The sequence below is a fragment of the Protopterus annectens genome, chromosome 9.part0 (genome assembly GCF_019279795.1).
Source record: "Protopterus annectens isolate FY-2018-M chromosome 9.part0, PAN1.0, whole genome shotgun sequence".
Classification (NCBI taxonomy): Eukaryota; Metazoa; Chordata; order Ceratodontiformes; family Protopteridae; genus Protopterus; species Protopterus annectens.
This window is the reverse complement of record NC_056743.1, coordinates 220,191,062-220,217,583: the sequence shown is the minus strand read 5'-3', so window position 1 is coordinate 220,217,583 and position 26,522 is coordinate 220,191,062. Positions and strand designations below refer to the sequence as shown.

At 39.0% G+C, this 26,522-nt stretch overlaps 1 protein-coding gene across 1 annotated transcript in view; it reads left to right on the top strand.

Moving 5' to 3' along the window:
- The first annotated feature begins 13,268 nt into the window (after positions 1-13,268).
- The window catches only part of LOC122811144 (ethanolamine kinase 1-like), a 1,165,171-nt gene continuing 1,151,917 nt past the window's right edge, over positions 13,269-26,522 (top strand). Inside the window, exon 1 of the mRNA XM_044082778.1 lies at positions 13,269-13,772. Coding sequence (XP_043938713.1) covers positions 13,527-13,772 — 246 coding nt within the window. The 5' untranslated portion in view covers positions 13,269-13,526. The remainder of the gene's footprint in view (positions 13,773-26,522) is intronic.

The window sequence follows — 26,522 nt, the reverse complement described above, 5'->3', positions numbered from 1 at the left end:
CTGCCTGACCAGGAATACCTTGTAGGATTCCTGAAAATAATAATTGAGCAAGTTTATGATTTTTTTTTTGTAGAATGTAACCTGGGATCCACATGCCTACATGAAACATAAAACATTACTTAAAAGGATGCATACCAGAGATTCCCAACTATTTAATAAACATGACATAAGTATGCAAAATATCAAAACATAGTATAATCCTCATAAAGCTGAACCTTATTTTAAATTAATTTTAGTAAAATACCAGGTATGATTCAGTAAGACACTGCAAGTGATACAAATATGCTGTTGATTGACTAAATTAATTGATTTTCTTTTTAAAGTTCATTACGTCTTTTTTCTTTTAACATATTAATCATTAAGGATCCTTGGACTTGAGCTGATGCTATACTTAATGGTGGGAAGTCCTCAGATCAGTTTGGGAAAAAGTGGTTGTGAAGGGCTAACACTCAAGAAAGTTTGTGAGAGTCAGGGCTCTTGCTGGCATCCTGGAAATGAGAGCATTTGTAGGTTCATACCTCTGCACCAGGGTTTGTGGGTCTGGCTAAATGAATCTCTGCACAGACACACAATGCCTCCATCCTGCAAAGGCACCTTTCATTGCACATGCTAATAATGGTGTAAGAAAAAGTAGGCTGAAATATAATTATTTACTTTATAAATGATGCACTTATCTGTGTGTGAGTATAAGCTGGCTCAGCACTCATTTTTCCAAACCTATTGTTTAAGGGTCCAATCAAGCTAAAAATCAAAACAACTAACATGCACCATGTTGGATTTTGTAAAAAAAACATAATTTATTACTACACTAAGAATAAGTTAATAATTTAATCACTGAGTGGCTAAGCCGCGGTGGTGCAGTGGTAGAGTTGTCGCCTCACAGCAAGAGGTTATCCCGTTCGATTCTTGGCTGGAGCACCTTCTGTGTGGAGTCTGCATGACCTCCCCGTGGTTGAGTGGCGTTCAAAAGACATGTGTGAATGGGTGTGCCTTCGTTGAAGGTTGGGCGTCGGGCTGGCACCTCGGCACCATAAAAATCGACTGCCAATCATTAGCGGACCGGAGTTCCTCTGTGGCAACCCCTAACTGGGAAAAGCCAAAAGAAGAAGATTGAGTGGGTATTGATCAATAAAATTGAAAGTGCTGCATAGCATTAAACATTGCTGTACTGTTTCCAGGTAGCATAGTCAGACATGCAACATAATACTGGCAAGCCCAAAGTAAATGGAGTTCCTTTTGTTTTTATCAATAATCATTGACTAGTAGATTCTCATTGTTTAAGGATCTTTGATCCCAAATGAGCTCTGGGAAAGAGTCCTGCATTCTGTGTAAACTCTTTTTGGAAAATCCAGAAAACTGAAGATAGTTCATTGCACATCAGTATTGGCGCCTCAGCAGGCAAATGTCCAATCCAGCTAGGGGTAGGCTTGGTTGAAAATTTTCTGGCAAATTTCTCTCTTTTCCCTTCTACAAATAGAGCAGCCTTTGTACACTAACCAGGCCCTGAAATATCAAGATGCAATACCACAATTTTTGGTTCCTTTTCCAGAGTGTATAGCAACAATCCGCTAACATTTTTTTCAGACTCTGCTTGCCTGTTTAGAGAGACAACTAACAGATGTCCAGAAGGACTAAAATTGAATATCTAAAATTCGGAATCTTTCTACAAGTCTCTTCAGCATATAGCTCATATTAAAAGGGAAAGGATTTAGAATTATCTTTGTTCTCTCTCTATTAATGAATTCCAAGTTTTGTCATGCAATTCTTTGCCAGTGTCAGCCTTTGGAACGTCTTGTGGGTGTCTCTCCCCAATAATGCCTCCCCTCCACCAAAACTGTGGCTGCCTTCATTCAGTTTAAACCTGCCCTTCCACACCCCCTTAAAGATAGCATGGCATTCTTACTCTGCCTGGGCCATTAAATGCCCAGGCTGCTAACTGAATGCAAGTCACCAAGGCTGTTGCTTCTTTGTATTCCATCAAATTTTAACGTAGGGACTGATATTATCTGTTGTAGGTACTGACAATATTTGTCTTTAGCTATTCAAAAATAATTTCTAAAGTTATTAGCTGTATATTCTGCTATTTCATGATTTCTGGTGATTATAAATAAGGTGTTCACCATTGTCCATTACAGATGAAAGCTAATGGACTTTCACTACCTGTTATGAAGAGTTTTAGGATTCTGTTATTTTTTTTTTTGGTTTCAATATGATGTTCAATATTGTTCTATCATTGCTTTCTTGTTGAATAAGAGTCCAAAACAAAAAATAACTTTTTAAATTTATTTTAGCTAAAAAAATTATTTGGATGTATTCTGTTAATGAGAGTGTTTATTAATTTCTACTCTGTATTTTACAGACATGTTTCATTGTTTTTGTTCATAATCTGTTGCTTTTACGACATTTCACTTGTAGCATTAAATAACTGCTGCTGCCTATATGATAACAATTATAAATTAAAGAAATGAAAAAATGTTAACGCCCACTTTAATGTTTTCATCAAGTACTTTAGCATAAAGTTCAAAAATCCAAGGACAAAGGATGCTGTTTCCATGGTGCAATTGTAACAGAAACACAGTTTACTAAAAAATGCCTTTGCTAATCACCACATTGTATAGGTATATGACCGTCGGTTTTAAATAGACTGCTAACTCACTGTAAGCTGATGCTAACTCCTCTGAAAATGTTAAAAAGAACTCAAAACATTCATTGTTTCCAGAGAAAAGTCACCAAAATAGGAGCAAAAATACACTTTTATGTCATCTCAGAACATGAGATGAATGGCAATGCAGTAAAAAATACCGTCTACATAACTCTCAACTTTAATCAAATTCTAAGTATTCAAAGCCATCTAAAGTGGAAATTATTTTTAGTCAACTGAGTCACATTAGTGATTGTTCAAGGCAATTGAACTCTAGCAAGAAATAAATATTCTGGTGCGTTAAAGATCGAGTCAATAGACACTGACTCAGGGAAAAATGTCATCATTCTCAGTGACTGTTTATCACCCATATCAATAGAAGGGGAAATGGATTTTTAACTCTGTTTCCTTGTGATAAAGACATTAAGTTTTGTGACTTTATGAAAATGTAATGACACGGTTAATACTTGCAATTCAGCAATATGTACCAGGCATCCAAAACAGATTGTTACTATTCAAAAAAGTTCATCTTAGCTACATTAACCCACATTTCAGTGAAAAGCAGGGCTTAAGAGAGTAAGGAAACAGTGTGGATAATTACCCCAAACTAAGCATTCAAATAGTCAGTGGCAGTAGTAGCTGTTGGATTATTTAATGTTTTACTTCATATAAGTGTTTTTTTTCCTGGCATTTAACCATGTAGGAACTCAGCACATACATTAAGACAAGTGAGAAACATGTTTTCCAGTAGGAAATGCATAGACAGATAAGTGAGATTAGAGGGAGTGTGTTAACTTATATTTCTTCAGTCCAATAGAACGAGCGCATTCCTACCACCAACACGCTATATTACAAAGCCAGGGCAGCAAAAATGAAGAGTACAACAACAAGCGTCCAGACCAGGCATCAAGTGAACTGCTATGTCATTTACAAGGATTGTAGACAAATGATCTGGTCCATGGTTGGAAGTTATACATTAAAGAGGTGTGTGCTGCAGTTAAGACTCAAGCCTAGACTGTCCAGGTTATCATTCTGGTTGCTGTCCAACTAGACTAGTTAGTGAAGCCAATGAGATCTGGCCTTGATGCTGAAGCATCGTCTCGAATGTGAAATGCACAGATAAGGAAGTGAGAAGAGCAGTGTCTAAGGACACATAAGCTGCTGTACAAGTGGCTCAGTTGCATAAAACTCTTGAGTGCAGTCCAAGTAATTAGAATTCATCTTGCAGCTTGGATGTTTGCTGGATATGGGGTGAGGGAGGAGAAGACTGAAGAGGAATAGCCTGCTTGACTCTCTCTTTGGGGGTGATGGAGAGTCTTAGATGATTGGGGTGTTCTGGAAAAATTGAGAAAACACTTGGCAAGGCTCCTGAGGATATCTCTGAGGAGGTAGGGACATACCTCAGTAGACCTCATTAGTTCCACTGTGGCAACCCCTAACTGGGAAAAGCCGAAAGACTTATTTATTTATTTATTTTACATTTGTTGACTGGGAATAGTCCGACTGCACTGAAAATAGCCCCTTTTCAGTGGCGACCCAGGAAGATAAGCTCCAAAACATTATACAATATAATAAAAAATTACAGAAGCAAACATTCAAAAAAGGGATGACAGAGTTCTTATTTTGCAAGTATTAAAAACATTATACAAGTATCAAATATTTACAAGTCATCAGTAAAATGCAAGCAATGTGAGAAAAGAGACATTCTTATAGTCTTAATTTATTAAATCAATATAAACATTAGTTACTTTCAGGTGATGGTTACAGGAAGTATTTAGGAAGAGAAGTGTTAAGCTGAAGCATAGGTAATCAAAGTTTAAAAGAGACAGGTAGGCAAGGCCAGGAGTTGTAGAAATGTTAAAACAGTAAGACAGTAAAAGATAAAAGTTGGGGATAGTGGTTAATTAGTGCCTGGTCTGGAAGCTTGTTGTTGTACTCTTCATTTTTCCTGCCCTGGCTTTTTAATATAGTGTGTTGGTGTTAAGAATGTGCTCTTTCTATTGGACTGAAGAAATATATGTTATACATCCCCAACCACCCAACTAGTATCACATAATATAGTGTTAGGACCTTCATCACAGCCTGATAATCATTGTTGGCTGCAATACCAGGAACATACCTTTTCACTGCACTTATTGGCCATGGGGACTTAGTACAGCCCTGCGCTCACTTAATTACCCAATGAGAGAAAGTACTAGAACTTGTCCTCAGTATACTGGACATTATAGAATCCTGCTGAGTTGTACAGTCTGGAATCCCACCTGGCAAGGGATGGTGCTGGGACTAACCATTTGGTCAATGGAAACAGATACAGACATTGACTATGAGCAAGGATTGAAGTCAGTGGTATTTCAACTGTGCACAAAAAGTGAGAGAAAAAGCATGGTGCTTGAGCTGGAAGGATGCTGCCTCTCTTGAAAAAATACTTCCACCCATGTGCAGAAACATATATCTTCCACCACAAAGGAAATGCATTAGTATACATCCCTTCAGTCCACTGAACACAACACAAGTAAAGCAGGATAATTTTATTGTCCTGAATACATTGCTTTTGTTTAATGTAGTTGTGATGACTGCCAAACACAGGTTTCAAATGTTTAGGCCCATTTTTTTGATAACTGTTTCATCTGCAAGAGATCATGATTTTTTTATCTATTTTTCTTATCACTCACTGATCATTCAGTTATTACAATCCTAAGCACTGCTTTCATGGTATTATATAAACATTCCGGTGAGTTTTTGTGAGAATCCTAAGGTTACAAATGCCAGCTAATCATATGCTTTGAAAATGAATTAGATTTAGCCTACATAAACAGGAACATTAAATTCCTGTGCTTTCGTTTGTAACTATAGCAGACCTTCGATCAGCACTGAATAGTAACATGTGAATCAATGATATGAAGTCTGTAAAGCAGAAGGTCAGACACATAAAGGGGCAAACCCAGACTGGTTTCAGACCATTAACAGGGTATTTAATACAGCCTCTATATTTCAGGTAGACTCATCTTTTGGATGATCATTAACTGATGGGCATGTATCAAGATTTGAATATATGCTCCAGTGGTGCCTGAATATCTGAAATTCGAGTAGCACAGTCTAAAGCAGGATCATCAACCTGATTATTGTCACCAGCCAAAACCAGTGAAGATGATGTCCATCACATAGAAGTCACATACAAGGCTTTACAATAAAAACATACTCAGCCACCATGGAGGAACATGACTGTTTGCTAATACAAGTACCCTGGAGATTGAAAAGCTACTCAAGTTGTCTGCTGTTTGAACTGACATCACCAGCTGATACTGATGCAGAGGAATCAATGTTTCCTGGTAGTTAACAGTACAGATACAAGCAGTTAGTTCACAGCACAATATAGTCCCACTTCAGCATAATCCAAGATACTAGTCACTCTCTCATTTAGTTAAAACCTCTACATACAAATGCAAAATAAATATCATGAAGTAAACATAAGAAGTATGTAAATGGTTAAAGATGATCCAGCATTCTGCAACTAAAACAAAATGGAACAAATCTGTACAAAAAAGCAAAACAATGATTATCTATTTCCACAGTCTGAGCAAAAAGAAAATCTTTAGACAATGGCTGTGAAGAATAAATAAGAATTTTATACAGTAGCAATAACAGTGAAGAGAGAGTCATGACTGAACAGCAGACATAGCGCTGTGCATAGCATTTTGAAGGACATGGTAAAAAAACAGCACAAGGTGTCAGTATATAAAATGACCAAAACACAAGACAAGTGAGTTTCCCTATGAATTGTTGATGGTTAAATGGAAGATGACTCAACTCACCAAGTTAAACTGGATAGGACTCATCCCAGTGCATATAATTAAATCTGATTTTTGCAGGGGGGTAGCAATTGTACTTCCAATGTAGAAGAAGCCACCATCTCCCTAATTTATGCTGAATAACTCCATGGTTGCACAAACTTGACAAATTTTCTAAAACAAAGGTATCAAGCTGTTGGTATAGACTTAGGAACTGTATCAGTGGTGATTTTGTGATTTCTTGTGAAAAACTTAATTCTTGTGGAGGTGAATTCAGTGGTTTGAATCCTCATGGAGTCTTGGCAGAGAGAAATTATAGGGAAGCCAATAAAAACAGGGACAGTGAAGAAAACAATGTAAGAGGAAGAGCAGAATAATTTTACAAAGAAGTCGGACATCTTTTGGTCAGTATTCCAAAAGGAAAAAAAAAATTGCGAACCCCTGCGATAGCAGTAGGTAGACTAAGGTGAATGATCCAAATTTGCAGGATTTCCTACTTGCTGCATGATCAAGTGCTCAGGTTACTGCACGCAACCAGATTAAAACCTCATTAAGTGAAATCACTGTGCCAGACTTTGCCTCTTTCCCTGATGATTCTTAGTAAGCTTCAAGTTATCTATAATAAACAAGAGGTACTAAACGGCAATCTCCCATCATGGATGGTAGGGCTCAGCAGCTGCAGAAAAACTTACACACACACACAAAAAAAATATGAATCAATTGATTAGAGTTTGAGAAAACTCATGCTTGTGTTTTTGTATGAATTGCCTGTTGGTCAACTGCCATGAAGCATGCTACAAAAAATAAAAACATAAAGCAGTATGGCCTCATAAAATTCACTGCATAATTATTAGGGAAGTGAAAGAAGTGCTGGTGGTAGTACTAAGTAGTTTTTTGTAAATAAATTCCATGGATAAGAATAAGAATCTTGATTGCAGATAAACATATCATCCCTCTGTCACAATACTGGCAGTAAGGCAGAGGCCACAGATTATTATACTTTGTTTGGTTTCGGTTATAAAGAATAATCAGGGGATCCTCTATTGTAAAGAGAAAAGTAGAACACCAAGAAGCTTGTACAGCACATCAGGCATCTATGGACTTCTGTGAGGAAGTTAGTTTTCAACAACTCTAACCGTTCTGTATATGTTAGCTATGGTGAGACTAGAGCAGAAAGAAAGACAACATATGAGCTCCTTAGACTTTAGTAGGACATCACATATGATATACACATCTGCTAAACCAGCTGAAATTGGAATGAAAATGATTCAAATGTTAAATGGATACAAAGAAATAAAGCATTTTAAAAGAATGAAGCTAAGTCACATAAAAGGTACTGCAGAAACTGGAGCTGGTGCAGGTCCTTTTTCTTGTGTTTAAAATTGACCTTTCTGTTGGGTTAAAAGGAAAAGTGAATCCTTACCTGTTAGTCAAAGTCATTGAATTAGAATGAAACAGATGGAAATAATTTAGTAAAAGTTCATTCCACTAAGTTTTTTTAAATTGACTTTCCTTGAAGCAAAGCACCACCCCCCAATATAAACAGCTGTGCAATATGAGCAGTGGAGGCAGTCTTGTGGTTACCTGTTGTAACTCCTGCAAGTCAAAGTAATACAGAGGGTGGTATGAGTGGAGAAGCTGGTGGAAGGTTACCAGATGTAAGTCCTAGTAGTCAAATTAATACAAAGGGTGGACAAAGGGTGGGATGCTTGGTGGAGGTGGGGGGACAACCTGTTGTAAATCCTGCAAGTCAGAGTAATACAAAGGGAGGGATGAGTAATGGAGATAGTTGAGGGTTACCTGTTGTAAGTCATGCAAGCCAGTTTGCTGCCATGAACTCGACTTGCAGGCAGTTGAGTCAATGTGGGAGAGTCCTGCATTCCCTTCTGGCCCCACAGTAATGTTTGTTTCTGAGTTCAGAGTATTAGGGAGTTTTGAGGTCCAGAGTTTGTGTGAGGTATATTGATATTTGGTATTTCAACTTGCACAGAATGGTGTTGAGCATTGGTTGACTTGACTGTCTTTGATTTGAGTTAATGATAATAAACTATGCAAGTCAAATTAGCACAAAGGGTAGTATGAGTGGTGTAAGTGGTGGGAGGCTACCTGTTGCAACTTGTAATAATTAGAGTAACAAAAAGGGTGGAATGAGTGTTGGAGGTGGTGCGGGGTTACTTGGAGAAATTCCTGCAAGTCAGAGAACACAAAGGATGATATGAGTTGTGGAGGTGTTGGGGGTTACCTGTTGTAAATCCTGCAAGTCAGAGTAACACAAAGGGTGGTATATCTGCTGAAGGTGGTAGGGGTTTACCTGCAGGTACTTCAGGGTCTGTGCCTAAAGCACATGCTTTAAAATGGCAGGAAGATTTGACTTTAAAGAGGTTTGCTGAAGATATTCAAGATTTTCCCTTATTCGGATTCTGATGCATGCATTCCGATTCTTTGCCGGGGCCTAAGGGTGTTAGAGACTGTTAAAGATTTTTGCAGGTGCAACCTCCAAAGTTTAGTAGAAATTGGACAGGGGCAGAGCTCAAAGTACATTCAGCCTAGAACTTGAGTTCACCTGCACAATCTGTCACAAAACTGGCTTTTAGTCACCCAGGACAAATGGGTATTGGACATTATAAACCGAGGCTACAAGTTCTATTTCCATACATTGCCTCCTTTCAAAGGCATGCCAGACGTTCCTCCTCGGCAGGGGACAGAGGCTCACAGCAGATTTCTTTTTTACTCTTCAAATAGACCAATTTTTTTATCTATCCTCAACACTTATCTGGACATTCCAAAGTTCAAAATGCTAAAGATCACTGGATGGTAACTCTGATCTTAAAAGGCTTATATTTCATGTTTCCTATCAGGCCCAGTTGGACTGGTACCTAATTTACATTATCAGTTCTCTGGTGTTCAAGGTTCTGGCTCCAGTGATAGCCTTTTCAGGTTAAGAGGAAGACAGATTTATCCCTGGACGACGGCATTGCCTGATTACACAACACAACACAAAGGCATCATTGCATGTCAGGTTAAGAGGAATACAGATTTATCCTTATATTTGACGATTTGCCTGATTATTGCACAACACAAAGGCGAACTTCTGCATCATCTATGTGATGGTAGTGTTAAGATGCCTAGGGTATTCTAACAAAGTCCAGTCTAGTACCCTCTCAGGACAGACTGAATACAGCTTCCCAGATGGCCTCTATTTATTTCCATCAAATGTCTCTACAGTCCAGGCTGACTGCAAGACAGTCCTTCAAGCCTTAGGGTTCATGGCATCTATTCTTTCTGGTCCCAATGCCAAACTGCATGCTGAGGAAGCTTCAATGGTATCATAAATCAAAATGGACACAACACCGCCAAGATCTAGACACTGTCATTCAGATAATACCTTGCATTCAGAAATTTTGTGAAATGTGGTGGGCTCAGGAATGTCACCTAAACAAGATTCTAACGGCAGATGCCTCGGACAAAGCTTGGGGCACACCTCAAATGGGAAATGGGTGCAAACACGTGTGGCCTGGGTCACACTCAACATTTCAATATCAACTTGAAAGGAGATGTTAGCAGTCCAATTGCATTGGCTTTCAAGGATTTTCCAGGACAGGTGTTGATTCAAACAGACAACACTACTGTCATGTGGTACATCAACAAGCAAGGGGAACCCATTAGCACCCCTCTTTGCAGGCAAGTGATGATTTTGTGGGAGACTGCTCTCAGTTTACACCTCAATCTTCAGGCAAGGTTTCTACCAGGAGCACAGAACTCCTTAGCGGATGTGTTGAGCAGACAAATTGTGGATCCTCACGAGTGGAAACTGGATCCTCATGTGTTTCAAAAGTTGACAGTGTTATGGGGACTCCAGACATAGATCTGTTCACTAAATTACCAGTTGCCAAAGTTTTGCACAAAATGTTTCATCCCACAGCTTGGAAGGTGGATGCTCTATCATTCAGTTGGAGCAATCTTCATGTCTATGCCTTTCCACCTCTGCCTCTCATTCCCAAGGTACTCCTGAAGGCCAGAATAGACAAGCCATCCATGATTCTGATAGGGCCTCGACAGCACTGGTACCCACTACTGAGGAGTTTGGTACGGGAACCCATGGCCTCTGCCTTTGATGATTCCGCTCTTTGTCTCAGGAGGACAATCACTTCTCAATGTCAAGATTCAGTCTCTGCATCTCTCAGCCTGGCTTATTCTGTTTTAGATCCTGGAGGGTCTCAGCTTCCACAACAAGTTTTGAATGTTATTTTGGAGGCCAGAAGGCCTAGTACAAGGAAAGTTTTTTTCTTTGGAGCAGGACTTTGATGTTTCCAAGCCTGATTTAAGTGTTTCTTCAATATCTTACTGAGTTATTGGACAAGGGTTTGTCTTTCTCCTCGATAAAGGTTCATGCTGCAGCCATTTCTGCTCACTATGACTGTGACCCTCCTTATTTTCCCATCCTTTGTTTAAGCAATTTCTTAGAGGGGCAAGAACATAAGACCCCCCCAGAGCCTACTCCTGCGCTCGGATCAATTTTGTGTTGTTGGAAAAACTTACAACCCTTTTTTTTTGAGCCTGCAGCTACTGGAAGTTAAAAGTATTTATCATGGAAGACTGCTTTTTGTTGGCCATTACCTCTGCAAGAAGGGTTTCTGAATTGCAGGCCCTTATGGCAGTGGAACCTTTCTGATTTTTCATAAGGATATAATCCTTCCTTTATGCCTAAAGTGGTTTCTAGTGTGGCCTTGAACCAAACTATTCATTTGCCTACTTTTTATGCAAACCCCAAAATAAAGGGGAGAAGATTTTGCATACTTTGGATATTCACAGGCAGTTACGTTATTATTTGAGCAGAACCAAGGGTGTCAGGCAGTCTCAGCAGTTGTTTGTTTCTTTTGCCTTGGGTTCTCAGGGAAAACCTGTTTCAAAACAAACTATTTCTAAATGGATTGGGTTTTGTATTTCTTTCTGTTATTCCCATCATGGTAAGGAGATTCCGGCTGGAATCAGACCTCATTCCACTAGAGCTACTGCCACTTCTACTGCCTTTCTAAGGGTAGCTACAAAGATATTTTGGAAGCAGCCACTTGGAGTTCAGTACATACTTTTCCAAGCATTACCACCTTCCTCTTTATTCTAAGTCTAGGGCTGGATTTGCCACTGCAATATTACAGGGCATTTTAGCAGCCCCTAATGCTTTATGATTTTGCCATCCTCCCTTTACCTCTGCTTTGGGATTCTACCGGACTGCAGCAATGTGAGATGAAGAACATAATACAGTTTTGTACCTACCATAAATGTAGATGTTCAAGATTCACATTGCTGCCTCCCTCCTTCCCCTCTGTACTTTGGCATGGTTATATGGTTTGGGTGATGGTTGTTGTTGGGCATGCTTTTGGGAGGTATCCTGTTTTGGCTGTGGCCTTTCTTTTAGGGCCTTCTGACATCTGGGGCAAGAAAAGACTGAGGATATGACATCGGGTCATGCGCTTATCGCGGGTCGCGCGCTTATTACCCTGATGCTCTGATGTCAGATCTAAGCGCCATGACCGACGCCAGCCTAATACTTTGGTATTCTACCCATATGTAAGGACTGCAGCAATGTGGATCTTCGAACATCTACATTTATGGTAGGTACAAAACTGTACTTTTTAAGCCTTTGTAGTCAGAATAACACTAAGGGTTTTATGAGTGGTGTAAGTGCCCGGGGGTTACCTGCACCGTTGTTGTTAGCTACTGGGACATTTTGGGGAGGAGTGCTTTTGTTTGTTGCTGACTCAATGTTCACATGACATATATTGCCACTGTTTTATGTGTAAATATATAAATCCTGAGTTCAAATGTTTAATCGTGTCTACACATATCACGTTGCTTTATACTGCAGTGTGGCGCCAACATGCATGTATTCTACTGGTAAGCCATATTGTTTTACCACATATGGTGGGTGTTGATGATTGCTCTTAGTTTTATGACTTGCAGCTATGGTCATGGGACTCTCTGTGTTTCATTACTGGCAGTATAGCGTATTGGTTATCTTTCAGGTTGGAGGTAGCATTTTCTTACTACTGTGTTAGTTTTTGCTTATACCATTGCATTTTGCAGAACCCTTTACAAGCAGCCATTTTCACAACAGTAGCTGACTGTAATGTGTATGTTATTATGAGTAAGAGAACACTATTTTATAAATCTACCTGGTAAGACTTTTCCACAACTGTGCCTGCAGAGACGCTTCTGTGCTCATTCTTGACCTGAGATGGTGCTTCAGGTTACTACAACATCCCAGCCTATAAGTCTGCCTTATAAATCTATCTGTTTGCTTTTTCTTTGCATGTTTGATGTGGGAGGCAGGACACAATGTATTAATTTTAACATATTGTAAACCAGTGATGTAGCCACAAAATTCAAATCTGTTCACCACGCCTTGTCACCGTTGCTCCATCTCAGGCTAAGTGCACTTAGTTCTGTAGCATGCATCCTGAAAATGCAAATAAATACATAGCACATACAGTAAACTCCCCATAGCAGGACTAAGGACAAAAACGTGTATAACAGTCTTGCATCACCGAAAACACTACCTTTGCGCTGGCTGAGTGTTGTGACACACAGTGCCTTCCTTGACTTTTTCAAAATGGTGCTCTCTGAATAACTGATCTGTGCATTATGGGTTTACAGTAAGCCAAAATAACAATTATCAGTGAAACGTGTCAATCTGTAAACCATTGGTTTACACTAATCCAAAAGGACAATTATTAACGAAACATATGCCCAGCTGTCACTACACAGGATTGTTACACAATCTTTACTTTTATCTTTTTACATAACTTGTTCAGAGGTAACCACCCGCCTCCCAAATTAAGTCCATAACACGCGTCTAAAGTTACATTAACAGCTGCATATAGTATATAGTACAAAGAGTGCATAACAAACTGAGAATGTGAGAAAAACATAGTGCATAATAAACTGAGAAGGGGAAACATAGCCCGTATACTGCATTGCAAAAAGTTTAGACTGGTCTAGCGTTATCTGGCCTGCAACCTAAAGTCCGAAACACACCAATGAATATTCCTGGAATAGTAACCATAGTACAGCTAATTATCGATTGTTAAAGGTTGGGCATGCTGACACGTCTGTCCTTATCCCGGGAAGTACTCAGATGGAGCAGAAGGCTGGCTAAAGTACATTTTCTACAGCCGGCAACACCGCCCGAAGTCACGGTAATCTGCCGCTCCACGATGGGGGATCCCGTGAAACCAGTGCCTTTCCTAGATGTGCGAATACAGGAACATGATCTCCATAGCGGAATTCAGACCCTGCTAAATAAACTTCGGCCCTGCTGGGAACTGAACAGCATAAAAATGAAGGCAAGTAAAGCTCCAAGTGCGCCGAGATCATGAAGCATACAGGCTGTAAAGCTAGAGCTGTACTCACGCAGGCTGTCCCATTGCATGACCAAGAAGTGGCTGCCAAAGCCTAGGCTGCTGTCCGTGTGCACACACGAGCTAGGGCTACACTCGGCCACTCTGGTTTTAACAGGGTAGGCTTGTTTGGCTGGAGAAGTTTTCTTGCTTTCCAGTATTTTCTTGTTAGGATTATTTTATGCCCTGCGGTTCACTGCATACTTTTCTCTTCAGGCTGAGAGGCTTTGTGCAAAGTATTTAAACTACAGTTACCACTTACCAAAGCTATTTATTTTGAGACAAATAACTGTACAAATACTTTATTTAGAAAAGGTTACTAGTTCGGGGGCGATGCCCACAAGCAAACACTTTTGTTTGAAATAGTTACAACTTGTGAATTGTCTGACTCGAGTGTTGAAATTAGTTGGTTCAGCAACAGTTAAATTCTTATTAAAGTCTGATGTAAGGAAATCAGTAGCGCTACGAGTAAAATAGGACAGGACTATAGGACCAATGCCTTTCAATACAACTACATATGGAAGCGGGTGACTTGAGTGGTCCTTCAGTACTGAGAGGAGGGTCCTATAGTCGTGTCCTGTTTTGCTTATAACGCTATAGACCTTGGCATCTTAAAGAAAAGAAGTATGTACAGTAGAAAAAGATTATATACACCATTTTATGTTGTATTCCGGAATAAACGCGCAAAAGTCATTTACGTCTGTCTTGTGACAGAGTACTATCTGTTTTTGTTTTCTTGGGATGAAAGAAATACAAATCATTTTTCATACAACTGATAAATAGTATAGTCATATAGGCGGTCGACTCCAGTATAACAGGCAGAGAAAAGCAAATGTGACTGCCATCATACCCGTCATTTTTTTCCATTATAAACACTCGTCAGTTTGGCACACACATATATGAAATGTGTCCTTGCAAACCTTTCAACTGCAACTGTTAGATATAGCATTCTACCCTCATATTTAGCCTTGTTCCTCCTAGAGTTACTGATTTTATTATAAATCAGGTTTTATGCGAGCATATCATATAATAAATTAACCCTACAAAGATTCTTTATAATAAACTATATACGGTTTAGTACAGGACGGATTTATCTTGTGAAAAAATAGCAGTTGCTTCTTTTTCTAAGTCTCTGCTATGATTCTTTTAAAGGTCATTGCTATGATCTGTAATGCTCAGAGGTTGAACGGTATGCCCTCTACTTCATAATCTCTGTGTCACTCTCTACTTTATTATACCCATAGGTTGTCCTTTTGAATATTGCTGCAGTGAAACAAATATACTGTTTGAAAGCTCTTGTTTTTTTTTCTTATTTTCTGTAGAATTTTGGAATTGTTAAATAAAGGCATTTTAGTAGGAGATTTTCTTAGCCACTGTGATTAGAATTAGAATTTTTGTCTTTTGTCCTGGGTGGCTCAGTAGCTGTGATAATTGGACTTTAGTGATTTTCTGGCTCAGAGCATGCAACTGAGAAATGGAGCATGTAAATATGGAAGGTTGCCTTAAAACTGTACCAAGAGACTATAAGTGGATCGTTTATGCAAACAGTTCGTTTATCTTAAAGTTGCCTGTCAGCAGTGTATCTAATGTACTACAAGTTATTGTGTACTAGTCAATATAACTCAGGTGGGCATTTTACATGGAAATGTGTCAAAATGTTTTGAACATCTTATATGTGTTTATTTGCTTTGATTTATCCTTTTTTCTGTCTGTTTGCAACTTATCTAAAGTTGTCTCACTGTTTATGCAATTTCCACCTATTTTGCATTGTTTGGAATAGTAAATGTATTTCCACCAGTTGTAAGGAGCTGTTAATGTGCTGTTTCCTGTGATCCAGTGGTCCAGGGTTTGATTCCCTCAGCCTGTATTGCCTGTGTCACTCTGAGCAAGTCACTTAATGGGACAGTGCTGCGGGGCTGAATCTGAAAAAGGCCCATGGAGTTCAGTGCTCTACTATGGTAAACAAATACAAATAAAATAAAAAATAAAATATTTCTGTTAATATTCCTCTTGATATTATTTGCTAAACTGGTTTTCCCCTACACCACTAACTGAACAGCATTGTAGTCTACTATATCAAGTTTCTTTTTAAAGCATGATTTATTTAACTGTTGCTGGGTGTGCTGTGATGACAGGAGTTTGTATGTTTACCTGAAATAATTCTTTACTACGCAAGGCATGATCATTGCCAGTGTGCTTTTCAGTCTGGTTTAGCATTTATTGTAATGTACCGGATTGCAAACTTGCTTACAAATATGGCATATGGGTGAGATTTCCTCTAGGGTGTGTTATTTATGATGCCAGAATAGTGCTGAGTAGATCAACTGTAGACTTCACTGCAAACAGATGATTACCTTTGCAGATAATGTATTATTTCTTCCTGATGGCACAGTGGTCATTTCAGCTATACATCCCAACCAGCCCCACTATTCAGAATACATGGCAAGAGTTGCCAGGGTAATTGTGCACAAGCAGCACACTCCTCGTGTGAAGTGCAGCAAACCTTATATCTACAGACCCATCTTCTACCCCAAAATAGCACAATTGAATGCTTATTATCCAGTGTGGTACCACATCCATTCCTGTCCGTCTACAAATCTGTCAGATCTGCCAGTCATTGTCTGTACTCATACAAGGTTGCTAAGGCCCAGAATTCCTTACCTGTATCCTTGAGGTCAATACCCTCCCTCCCATCTTTCAAAACTACTCTGAAAGGCTTCCTAGCTAAAAAGCTGGCTTTGTTCTTGCTCAAAACCAGAACAAATTACATCCTTAAATGTGAACAAGTACCTTTTCATTCCTTATACCTCATTACTCTCCCTTCTTCACTTCTTACTTTTGTATAATTATTTTCCTTGGCTTTCCTCTAAATATCCCATAAGCCTGTTTTTCCCCTTACTTCACATTGCAATTCCTGTTTTAATTAGACTAATGTACCTTTAATTTCTCTACAAACTGTCTAACATTTCTATAAATATTTAATATTTAATGATTGTCAAATAACTTCTATCGATTCTCAACCAATATTTTTATGTCAAATGATTTATAAAAATCAGTGCATACCAAGATTATATAATTCCCTTTTGTAGAAGGAAGCAGCAGTCCATAAAAACTGAGCCATACAGATGATACAGTGGACTATTAAGGATAAGAAAGGAATTATGCATTATTACTATTATGCAAAAAGCCCAGAATTTCCAGACAGAAGATATATGAAAAGAATAAAAGAGAAATTAGAGGAAAGAAAAATACTTCCAGAAGAAAAACTGTCAAAAGCCTCAAATAAAAATTTATGTTCATTAATACAACAGATTTATGAAAAACATTATATAGACCAAGAAACCATGGTCCATTTGGAAAAAGAAGCAACTGAAAAAGTGGGAAAATATAATATAAAGAACAAAATCTAGAGCCCTTTGAAAGGTATAAACAAGAAATAAGGGCATGGAAAAGAGAGAGATTTGATATGGTGCAATATTTGTGCAAAAGAGAAAGGCAAATTAATCAACACAAAAAAGGCAGCCCCATAGTTATTCGAAGGGAAATACAGGCAAAGGCATCTAGATATGGAACATTTTACAATAAAAAAGTAAGATCTCAAAGAGGAAACTTAGAACAGAAGATTAGTAAAGTAGAAGTTAAAAAAATAGAAGAATTATAGATAAACTCACTAAACTAAGTATAAATCCCTATGTCACAAGATGGGTTGCCAACTGGTTCACTGACAGAACCCACACTGTGAAAGTAGCAGACTCCAAATCCGACTTCAGACCAGTGACAAGTGGAGTACCACAGGGTTCAGTTCAGTCCTGGGTCCTCTCCTGTATTGTATCTACTTCTCTGAAGTACAGGCTAACATGGAAGGTCTTTGGCTAATGAAGTTCACAAATGACTGCAAACTAGGAGCCATAATCAAAACTCCTAACAATGTGGACATCCTACAAAAGGACCTCACTCAGACAGACACCTGATGTCAAAGCCATGGCCTCAAGCTCAATGCCAAAACGTGCATTGTCATCCCTTTTGGTAAAAACTCTGTTCCCATGAACTACCACATAGGCAGCAGTCTACTTAACACCGAAAGTGTGATAAGAGACCTTGGGACACAGGTGGGCAGTAGTCTCACCTTTGATAATCACATCGCTACAGTAGTCAGGAAATCCATCTACGTGGCACACCTCATTACAAAAGGTTTCTCATCCAGGACAAAAGAGGTAATTGTTTCCCTCTACTCATCACTCATTAGACCCATTGTAGAGTACATTGCCCCTTTTGGTATGTACCTCACAAGACATCTACAACAACTGGAAAGGCTGGAGAAATACCTCACAAAGAGGGTTACTGGCCTCAAACAGATGCCCTATACAGACCGTCTAAAAAAACTCTAGCTTTACTCCATCGCATATCGCCTACTCCGAGGTGATCTCTGCCTAACATATAAAGCTATGTCAAACCCAGAGCTGTTGGACATGCTCCACTTAAAGAAATCCCAATCCCTCCTAACTACATGCTCGGGGACCTAAACCTTGTCACCACAATAAACAGAACATGCTGGAGGGATACATTCTTGTTGCAGAGACTTCCCATACTCTGGGACAAACTACCTATCTATATCAAACAAAGCTCCTCATTAGCACTCTTCAAGAAAAATCTTGATGATTGGATGGGAAATTCACCCTGGGATCACCTCTGTGGCTCTGCTCTACATGGGCACAGGAAAATAACTTTCTTGGGTGGCGAAAGCCAGGGTACCTTTTTGAATAGGCTTATATAGGCCCTAGGGCCAGTAGCTTAGTACCTTCCTATGAACCTATGAAGATATGGAATATTTGCAAACTGAAAGATTTAGTGTAGAAAGTCTAACACAGATTACATCACAGCATGATGGAACAACAAGTCCCCAAAGTAAGGAGAAAAAGGAGGATTAGGAGACATCTGAAGAAGAAATATGAACATGGGAAAGAAAAAAGATTTAATATGGTGTAATATTTATGCAAATGAGAAAGCAAAACTAACCAATAAAAAAAGAGCAGCATCAGATATTTGAAGAGAAATTTGCCTTAGCTGCTCTCTATATCCCACCAGGTAATAACATTCCAATCTTCAAATCCATACTCTCATGGCTACCACTCAATATTAGCTTTGAAATCATTCTGTTAGGAGACGGTAACATTGACTGGCTAAAACTATCTACAACCAGCCCATCTCTCACCATAAACCTACATGGCTTTCATCAGCTACTTACTACACCCACTAGATTCAATAAAAATAATAATAGTAGCTCCATTCCTGACTGGATCCTATCAACTGACCGTAACCTGTATCAAACACCCACTACCGTACCAGACTCCATTAGTGACCACCTTCCTATCTGAATTCTTAGGCACACTGTTCAAATACCTAAACACATCTCTATAAAGATTGTCACAATCTCTCTGCTTTTAACAGTGAGACCTTTAATCACATGCTAAACTCTGTAGGCTGGTCATTTCTGAAACCCATCCCTTGAAATGATGCTGTCCTTCATTTCAACTGCACTTTTCTCTTCATCCCTGTCTCCCTAGTAGCTCTCAAAAAAGTAAGAATCAAAACATCCCACACCCACTGGTTCTCAAAAGATACACTCACTCTTATGAAAAAAAGAGATAGCACCTGGAAACAATGGAATAAAACTAAATCACCTTCTCTTCTCCAAATTTATAAACAACTACGTAATCTGGATTAAAAAAAACATATATATACAGATAAGAAAAATTCTACTGCAATGCCCAACTCACCTATAATTCTAATCCAAAAGCATTCTGGAACTCTATTAATAAGATCCTACACCCAGGCAACCCCCTCCACCCCTAACCCCTACCGCATCAATCCCCCTTGAAACTGCCATTCTTCTAAATTCATAGTTCATTGAATCTATTTACAAACTCACCCACAATGGTCAGAACAATAAACACGCAGCCCCCCTCCACATTTCAATACTCCCTGTTTCACACTCGACCCCATCCTGACATCTTACATCAAATCTCACTTGCTTAAGAAGAAGCCTTGTTCCCCCTCTTCTGACAACCTTTCCCCCTCTTTCTTAAAGTAGCCATTCACTCAATAGCCTACTCCCATTTCTAGCCTGATCAGTAGATCTACTCAAGAATCCACCGACCCAGATATATGGAAATCATTCTTTATCACTCCACTACACAAGGGAGACAACAGCAATGAACCATCCAACTACAGACCTGTTGCTATCCTCTCTCTCCTTTATCTAGACTCCTTGAAAAATCCATTCACAGCTTATTAAGTATCTTCTTGATAATAACCTCCTAACCCCTATGCAACATGGCTTCAGACCCCATCATAGTACATCTACTGCCTTACTGTCCTTTAACTGTTGCCGAAGCCATGGACAAACATTTGCTGGTTTCTTGCCTCTTTCTTGACTTTTCTAAAGCATTCAGCACCATATCACACTCCAAACTTGTTGATAAACTATCATAACTCAACTTATCTCCCTCTACTATTGAATGGTTCACTAGCTATCTCACTAATAAACAGCAATCAGTAAGATGGCAGGCTACCTGCTTCCCTTACTTACCAATCCAAACTGGGGTGCCTCAAGGCTCGATTACTGCCCATTTACTCTTTAATATTTTCACAAACCAACTGCATACTTCTTGTAAAGCACCCTCCCTGATACAACATGTTTATGACTCTACCCTTATTACCTGTTCTGACAGTTTCTCTCACCTCCTCTCTACTACTCAGCATAGCTTCCTATTTGTAGAAAACTGGCCAACCAACAACTAACTAATTCTAAATCCCACAAAAAACAAAGCAACTATTTTTTTTTCCCAAAAACCCTCTCTAACCTCAAATCAACCTTCACCATTTCTTCTCTCGACAATACCATCATACAACCTGACCCACATACGAAACTTCTTGGTGTTATTATCGATGATCAATTAAAATTTCATACCCATATTCAGCACTGTATTAAAAAGACCAATTAAAAACTATTACTCTACAGACATAAAAAATACCTAGCCCTTGACTCTAGGCAGAAACTAGCTCAGACCTTCCTCCTTCCATATCTACTTTATGTCTCCCCATCTTTTCACATCTACAGTTTACCCTTTTGGCAAAACTTTGTCAATCATACTACAGTGTTGCAAGATTTGCTAGTAACCAACCCTACAAATCACATCACTGCCATGTACTAAAACTCCAGTGGCTTGACTCCCCACAACACCTGCTTCACTCCCAGCTGAAAATGACTCATACTCTGCAGTTGAAACCCCCTTTGCTGTCCTGCTCTGTCCTCAGTAATATCACATTATACCCCTCCCAGAACTCTCGGCATCTCTGGCCAGCTTCTTCTGGACACCTATAAACTAAACAAAAACATTGGTAAAATTATTTACAAATATATAGTATTTCCTATGCATGGAACAAATTCCCCCTTAACATCTGAATCATTTCTAACATAAATCTCTTTAAATACAAACTTAAACTTTTTATCCTAAATGTCAACACCGGTCACTGCAATGATCACACTTAAATCCCACCTTACTACCTCTCACACATTTTACACCAACCTGTTATCTCTTTCTCTTTTTGTTGATTAAAAAAAAAATCTAACTTTTGTACTGCATATTAAGCACATTATTGTAATGTTTATGTAAACTTAATTCTCAGGCCTTTTGTAAATGTCTAATGTTCTCATGTAAAGCACATTATTGTATTGTTTTCATACAACTTCATTGTCAGATGTTTTCCTTTATGTAATTTTGTTATAACTCTCTGGAGGTTTTGTCCTTGGGTCTCCACTGAAAACAGGCCACTGGCTCAGTTGGACTAACCCGATTAACAAATGACAAATAAATAAATAAAATATAGGCAAAGGCATCTGGACATGGAAAATATTACAGTACAAAAAATAAGAAAACAGAGACAAAGAAGAAATGATGATTAGTAATGGAGAAGTTAAAGAAATAGAAACTGAGGGTATGGATTACTTGTGAAGTGATGGATTTAGTGTAGAAAATCTAACTAAGAAAACAACACAGCACAATAGACTGATGGATCCCCAAATTAAGGCAAAACCAGTGGAGTGGGAAACATCTGATCAGTTGCCAGATGAAGATAATTTAGAGCCTTCCACAGGAAACCAGTTCAAACTTTTGGTTGGAGTTGCACAGCAAGGGGAGGAACAGGACACTGGCACCTCTGATGCAGCCAATGTTGTGGAGTGGTAGGCCGGTGAGTTCCTATATGAAAGAGCAATGGATGACACAGGATGAAACTGAAGAGAATGTGGTACAGGAAGGTGTTCACAGGAAATGGGGAAAAAAGAATGTGCCCTCAGCCCTCAGTGTAGAAGAAAATGATCTAATGGAAGAGTTGCTTGATTTAATAGGATGGACAGACATAGTAAGATCAGTGAAAGAAAAGACTACAGAAAGTCAATAAAACATAAAAGTTATAAGTTTGATAAAACAAATGAACACAGTACTCAGGACTGTCCATAAAGATTTGTGCAATAAACAGAAGTAAGTAGGATGGATTACTATGCAGCTAAATTAATAACAGATAAATTCTTACCACAAAAACAAATGGTAGTAAGGGAAAGGAAGGGGAGAAATCAAATGCCATAATGGAAGTATTGAATAGAGAAAACTATAAAGACGTTAAGACAAGAAGTGTCACTGTGAGAAGAGTATAGAAGAAGGAACAGATCAAGAAAAATACTCAGAAAGATACACATGATAAAAGGAATCCACAGTATCAGAACAGATCAGGAGTTATCATGCACTATCACAAATAATAAACTAAAAGTATCAGCACAGGCCGAAAAAACTTAAGACAGTACAAGGATAAATATAAAGGAAAAGTACAAAACAAGTAATTTATGGATGACCCAAAAAAGTTTTTTAGAAAATTGGGAAACAAGACAAAAGGAATTGAAACACAATGAAAAAAAGAAGAAATAGATACATTTTGGAGAAATATCTATGAAGACCCTGTGGAACGTAACAAAGATGCTAAAAGGATAGAAGAAGTTAAAGAAAGAATAAGAAGTTGAAATGTACAAGATATGCAATGGGATGAAGCAACAGCCAGAGAGACTGAAACAAAGTTAAGAAAAGATCCTAAATGGAAAACCCCAGGACCAGATGCAGTACCTAACTTCTGGTTAAAAGTATTAACATCTTTACATGATGATTTAGCCAGGAGTAAGAACTATTTATATGTGCACCCCAAATAGACACCAGCTTGGCTAACAACAGAAAAAACAATGCTCCTACATAAGAGCGAACTTGCAAGCCATCTTAAAAACTATAGACCAATAACTTACCTTCTGATGACATATAAACTATACACTGGAACTGATGCCAACAGAGTTTATAGTCATTTAGAAGAAAACTCAATCATGGCAATAGAATGAAAAGGTAATAAAAGAAAGCCATATTGAACAAAGGATCATTTGATGTTAAATAAAGTCATAAAGGAGAACTGCAAAAAGGGGAAGAATCTAAGCATGGCATGGATAGACTACAAAACATTATTTGATAGTGTACCACAGTCATGGAAAAAGAGTGTTTAAAAATGTGTAAGATACACCTTACACAGATTGATTACATTACAGTGACCATAAAACAGTGGCAGACCACTTTACAGTTAAGCCATGATAAAGGACAGATTATTATTTTTGAATATTTACTGCTTAGCGACTGCATCTTAGCCTGTTTATACAGCTCTGCATTCTATTTAAACTGTTTTTGTGTTGATTAACTGTTTTGCACTTAAAAAGTTATTTATTTTGTAATTTTTACTTACCTGTAACTCTCAGTGTGCTAGCCAGCCACTTAAAAGCATTTATAGCATTTACTGTGTGTTATTTCCTTGTCTCTGTAAAAAAAAAAAAAAAAAAAATTTTCCCACCTTACTGAACTAGTCCACCTTAGTTTCAGGTTGCTGAGAGTTGTTGTTAGTTTTTTTGCCCCTTCCGTTGCTGGGTTGCTGCCTTATTACCATTGGGGAAGTTTCAGCCTTTTACCAGTAGTGGGAGAGTGCAGCACTGGGCAGCCTTTTCATCGAATTGGTGAAGTTTCACTATAGTACTTCAGCTTCTCTTGGGTAGTCTATTCCCAGCTCTTTCTCCCCCTGCTATCTCAACCTTCTAAACACCATAAAACACGCTTAAGCACACCAGCAAGAGAGCTTAGGTGGCTCGCAGAGTGATCAGGCTGGCCCAAGCTAGAGAGAGCCAAGTTTATATTTTCCTGGTTTTACTGCTTTTTTAAGTGACTATTTTTGTATTGCTGTTACGCTTTAACTTACACTTTAAGTTTCTTACTTGTTTTATTTAGGCTTTACACACTTTTTATTGCACTTTAAGTTATTGCTGTTGCAATTGTTTTACTGTCGCTTTAGCTCAAAAGTAGCACTTAAATTTGCTTACAGCTTTTTTTCCATTTATAGTTATGTTTTCTCTGTTCTGCTCAAAAAAATCTCTGTTTTCGTTTTTTAATCACTTTGTTAGATTGCCTACTGAACAGTTTTAGTCCAGTTTGGCTTTTGTTTTTGTTTACTGTACTGATTTAGTTCCTTGTTAGGAAGGAGGTAGGTTTTAGGAAGGGTGGAAGTTTCTGGAAGCACTGAGTGGCCATTGGTCGTTTTAACTGAAAAGTTCATCTCTACTTGATTCCCAAGTAGACTATTCTCTATCTGTAAAGCCTAGCACTTACTCTACCAGTACTGCACCTTGATAAAGCACTCTTATTATAGATAGTACCCACCCAGCCCAAACCCACTTCCCCGAGTCCTGAAAGTTCTTTATCTATCTACTACTCTATGTGGGATCATCTAGTCGCCAGTGTCCTCTCCAGCTCACCTGGGAACTTGGGGAATATTGAGGCAATGTTACAGGGCCCTCATGTACACAGACAATCCTCTCCCACAAACACAAAACACATCCCAGAGATGACAAATACATATACGGCCAAACTGGGCTGAGCTCTCTCAACATAGGACCTGTGGCTCAACATAGACAGGAGGAGAAGGCAACCACACACAATACACATACACACATCATACTGGTACCATCACAACTTCAAATCATACACATACTCACACAAACTCATCCCTGCACTCACCGGAAAATCAGGTCAAACCAACCAGAGGCCAAGAAAGCAGACACCCAGACAACTCCAACACACATGCACCCAACACACAACACACATAGAACATAGAGAGACCAGTCAGAGTGTCAACAAAAACAGCCCAAAACCAAAATGCCAGACACACTTGTCATTGTCATTGGTGATTCCGACACACCGACGACTGACGCCCCCAGAACCAGTAAGGAGCCTGTTAGCCAGGTATGACCTGACCTTGAGCAGTATCCTACCTTCACCTAGAATGATGCCACAATACAGATAAGATGATCAGCTTCTTTAAATTGGCTTAAATTCTGGTGTCATTCAAAGGGGATCAATGTCTGTCTGCCTGGGATGATGCTGGAGACAAACAAGCTGCTTCATTAAGGGCTTGCACTGTCACCCTGGGCTTCGGGATATTGGCAAAGGCTCTTGCCACCCATAGTGCCTTTTTAGGCAAGCAAGGCAATAAAAAAATTACCTACCACCCACCAAAAAAGGAAAAAAAAACTAAGGTAAATGCTGCTCATGCCAGAAAGTCTCAATCTCAAGATGCCTTTTCGAGGCCTCTCTCAATGGGATCCATCTAGATGTCTGTCTGTGCTGTGAATCCTGGTTCAAGGCTGTGAGCACAACCCCAGAGCACCCAGGCACCATTTCACCTCACGTTCTGGCCCCAAAATCCCCAAACAAGGAAGAAAGGAGGAAGAGACATATTCATAAAGGACACCCACACAAGGTAAGTTGGTGGCAACGCCACACATGAATCTGAGACCATCAGGTGCAATTAACCATTAGGGCAAGACTGCTCTGCAATTTGGCAATTGTTACAGGCTACCCCTCTCAGTCCAGGAACCCTCTCTCAAACTCAGAAAACATTGGAGGGGATAAATGTATCTCCAAATACTATCAATTCAATACCCTAATATACCTAACCAGGGACTGGGAACCTAACCTAAGCCCGGAACACTCTACCTATCGAATTCTCCACTCTCACATAAAAACTCAAATGCCATGGAAACTACACCATCACCTACAAGAGGTGAATCCATGCCTGATCTCATCAATCGAACATGGGATCAAAATGTTCAACTGGAGGGATAATACCATACACCAAGTCCTCCTCACTGAGATAAACAGATCTCTGCGGGGGTCCAAATCCCGCCCCTCATGAAAAAAAAACAACAAAAAAAAAAACAGTCAAAAACGATTTCACGCTTCTAAAAACTACTAGTAAAAACTAGTGTGGTCTCCTTTAAGCCCCTGGTACACCAGTAAACAAATCACTTACAAATGCCTTCTACCAGCACCTACAGGACTGCATGGATCAAGGCGCACCAATAACCTAAACAACTACTAAGCCCAAAACAAGTGACTCTCAAGCAAAAGGAAGGGCCACAACCAAGGATAAAAGCAATAAAAAACAGAAGACAAAAAAAGGAGGAAGCAAAAGCAAAATCCTTGAAAAAAAAGAAGATCATGTAAGACAAGAATCAAATTAAATCATAAAATAAAGAAAATCATAATAAATCAGAAAAAGGAC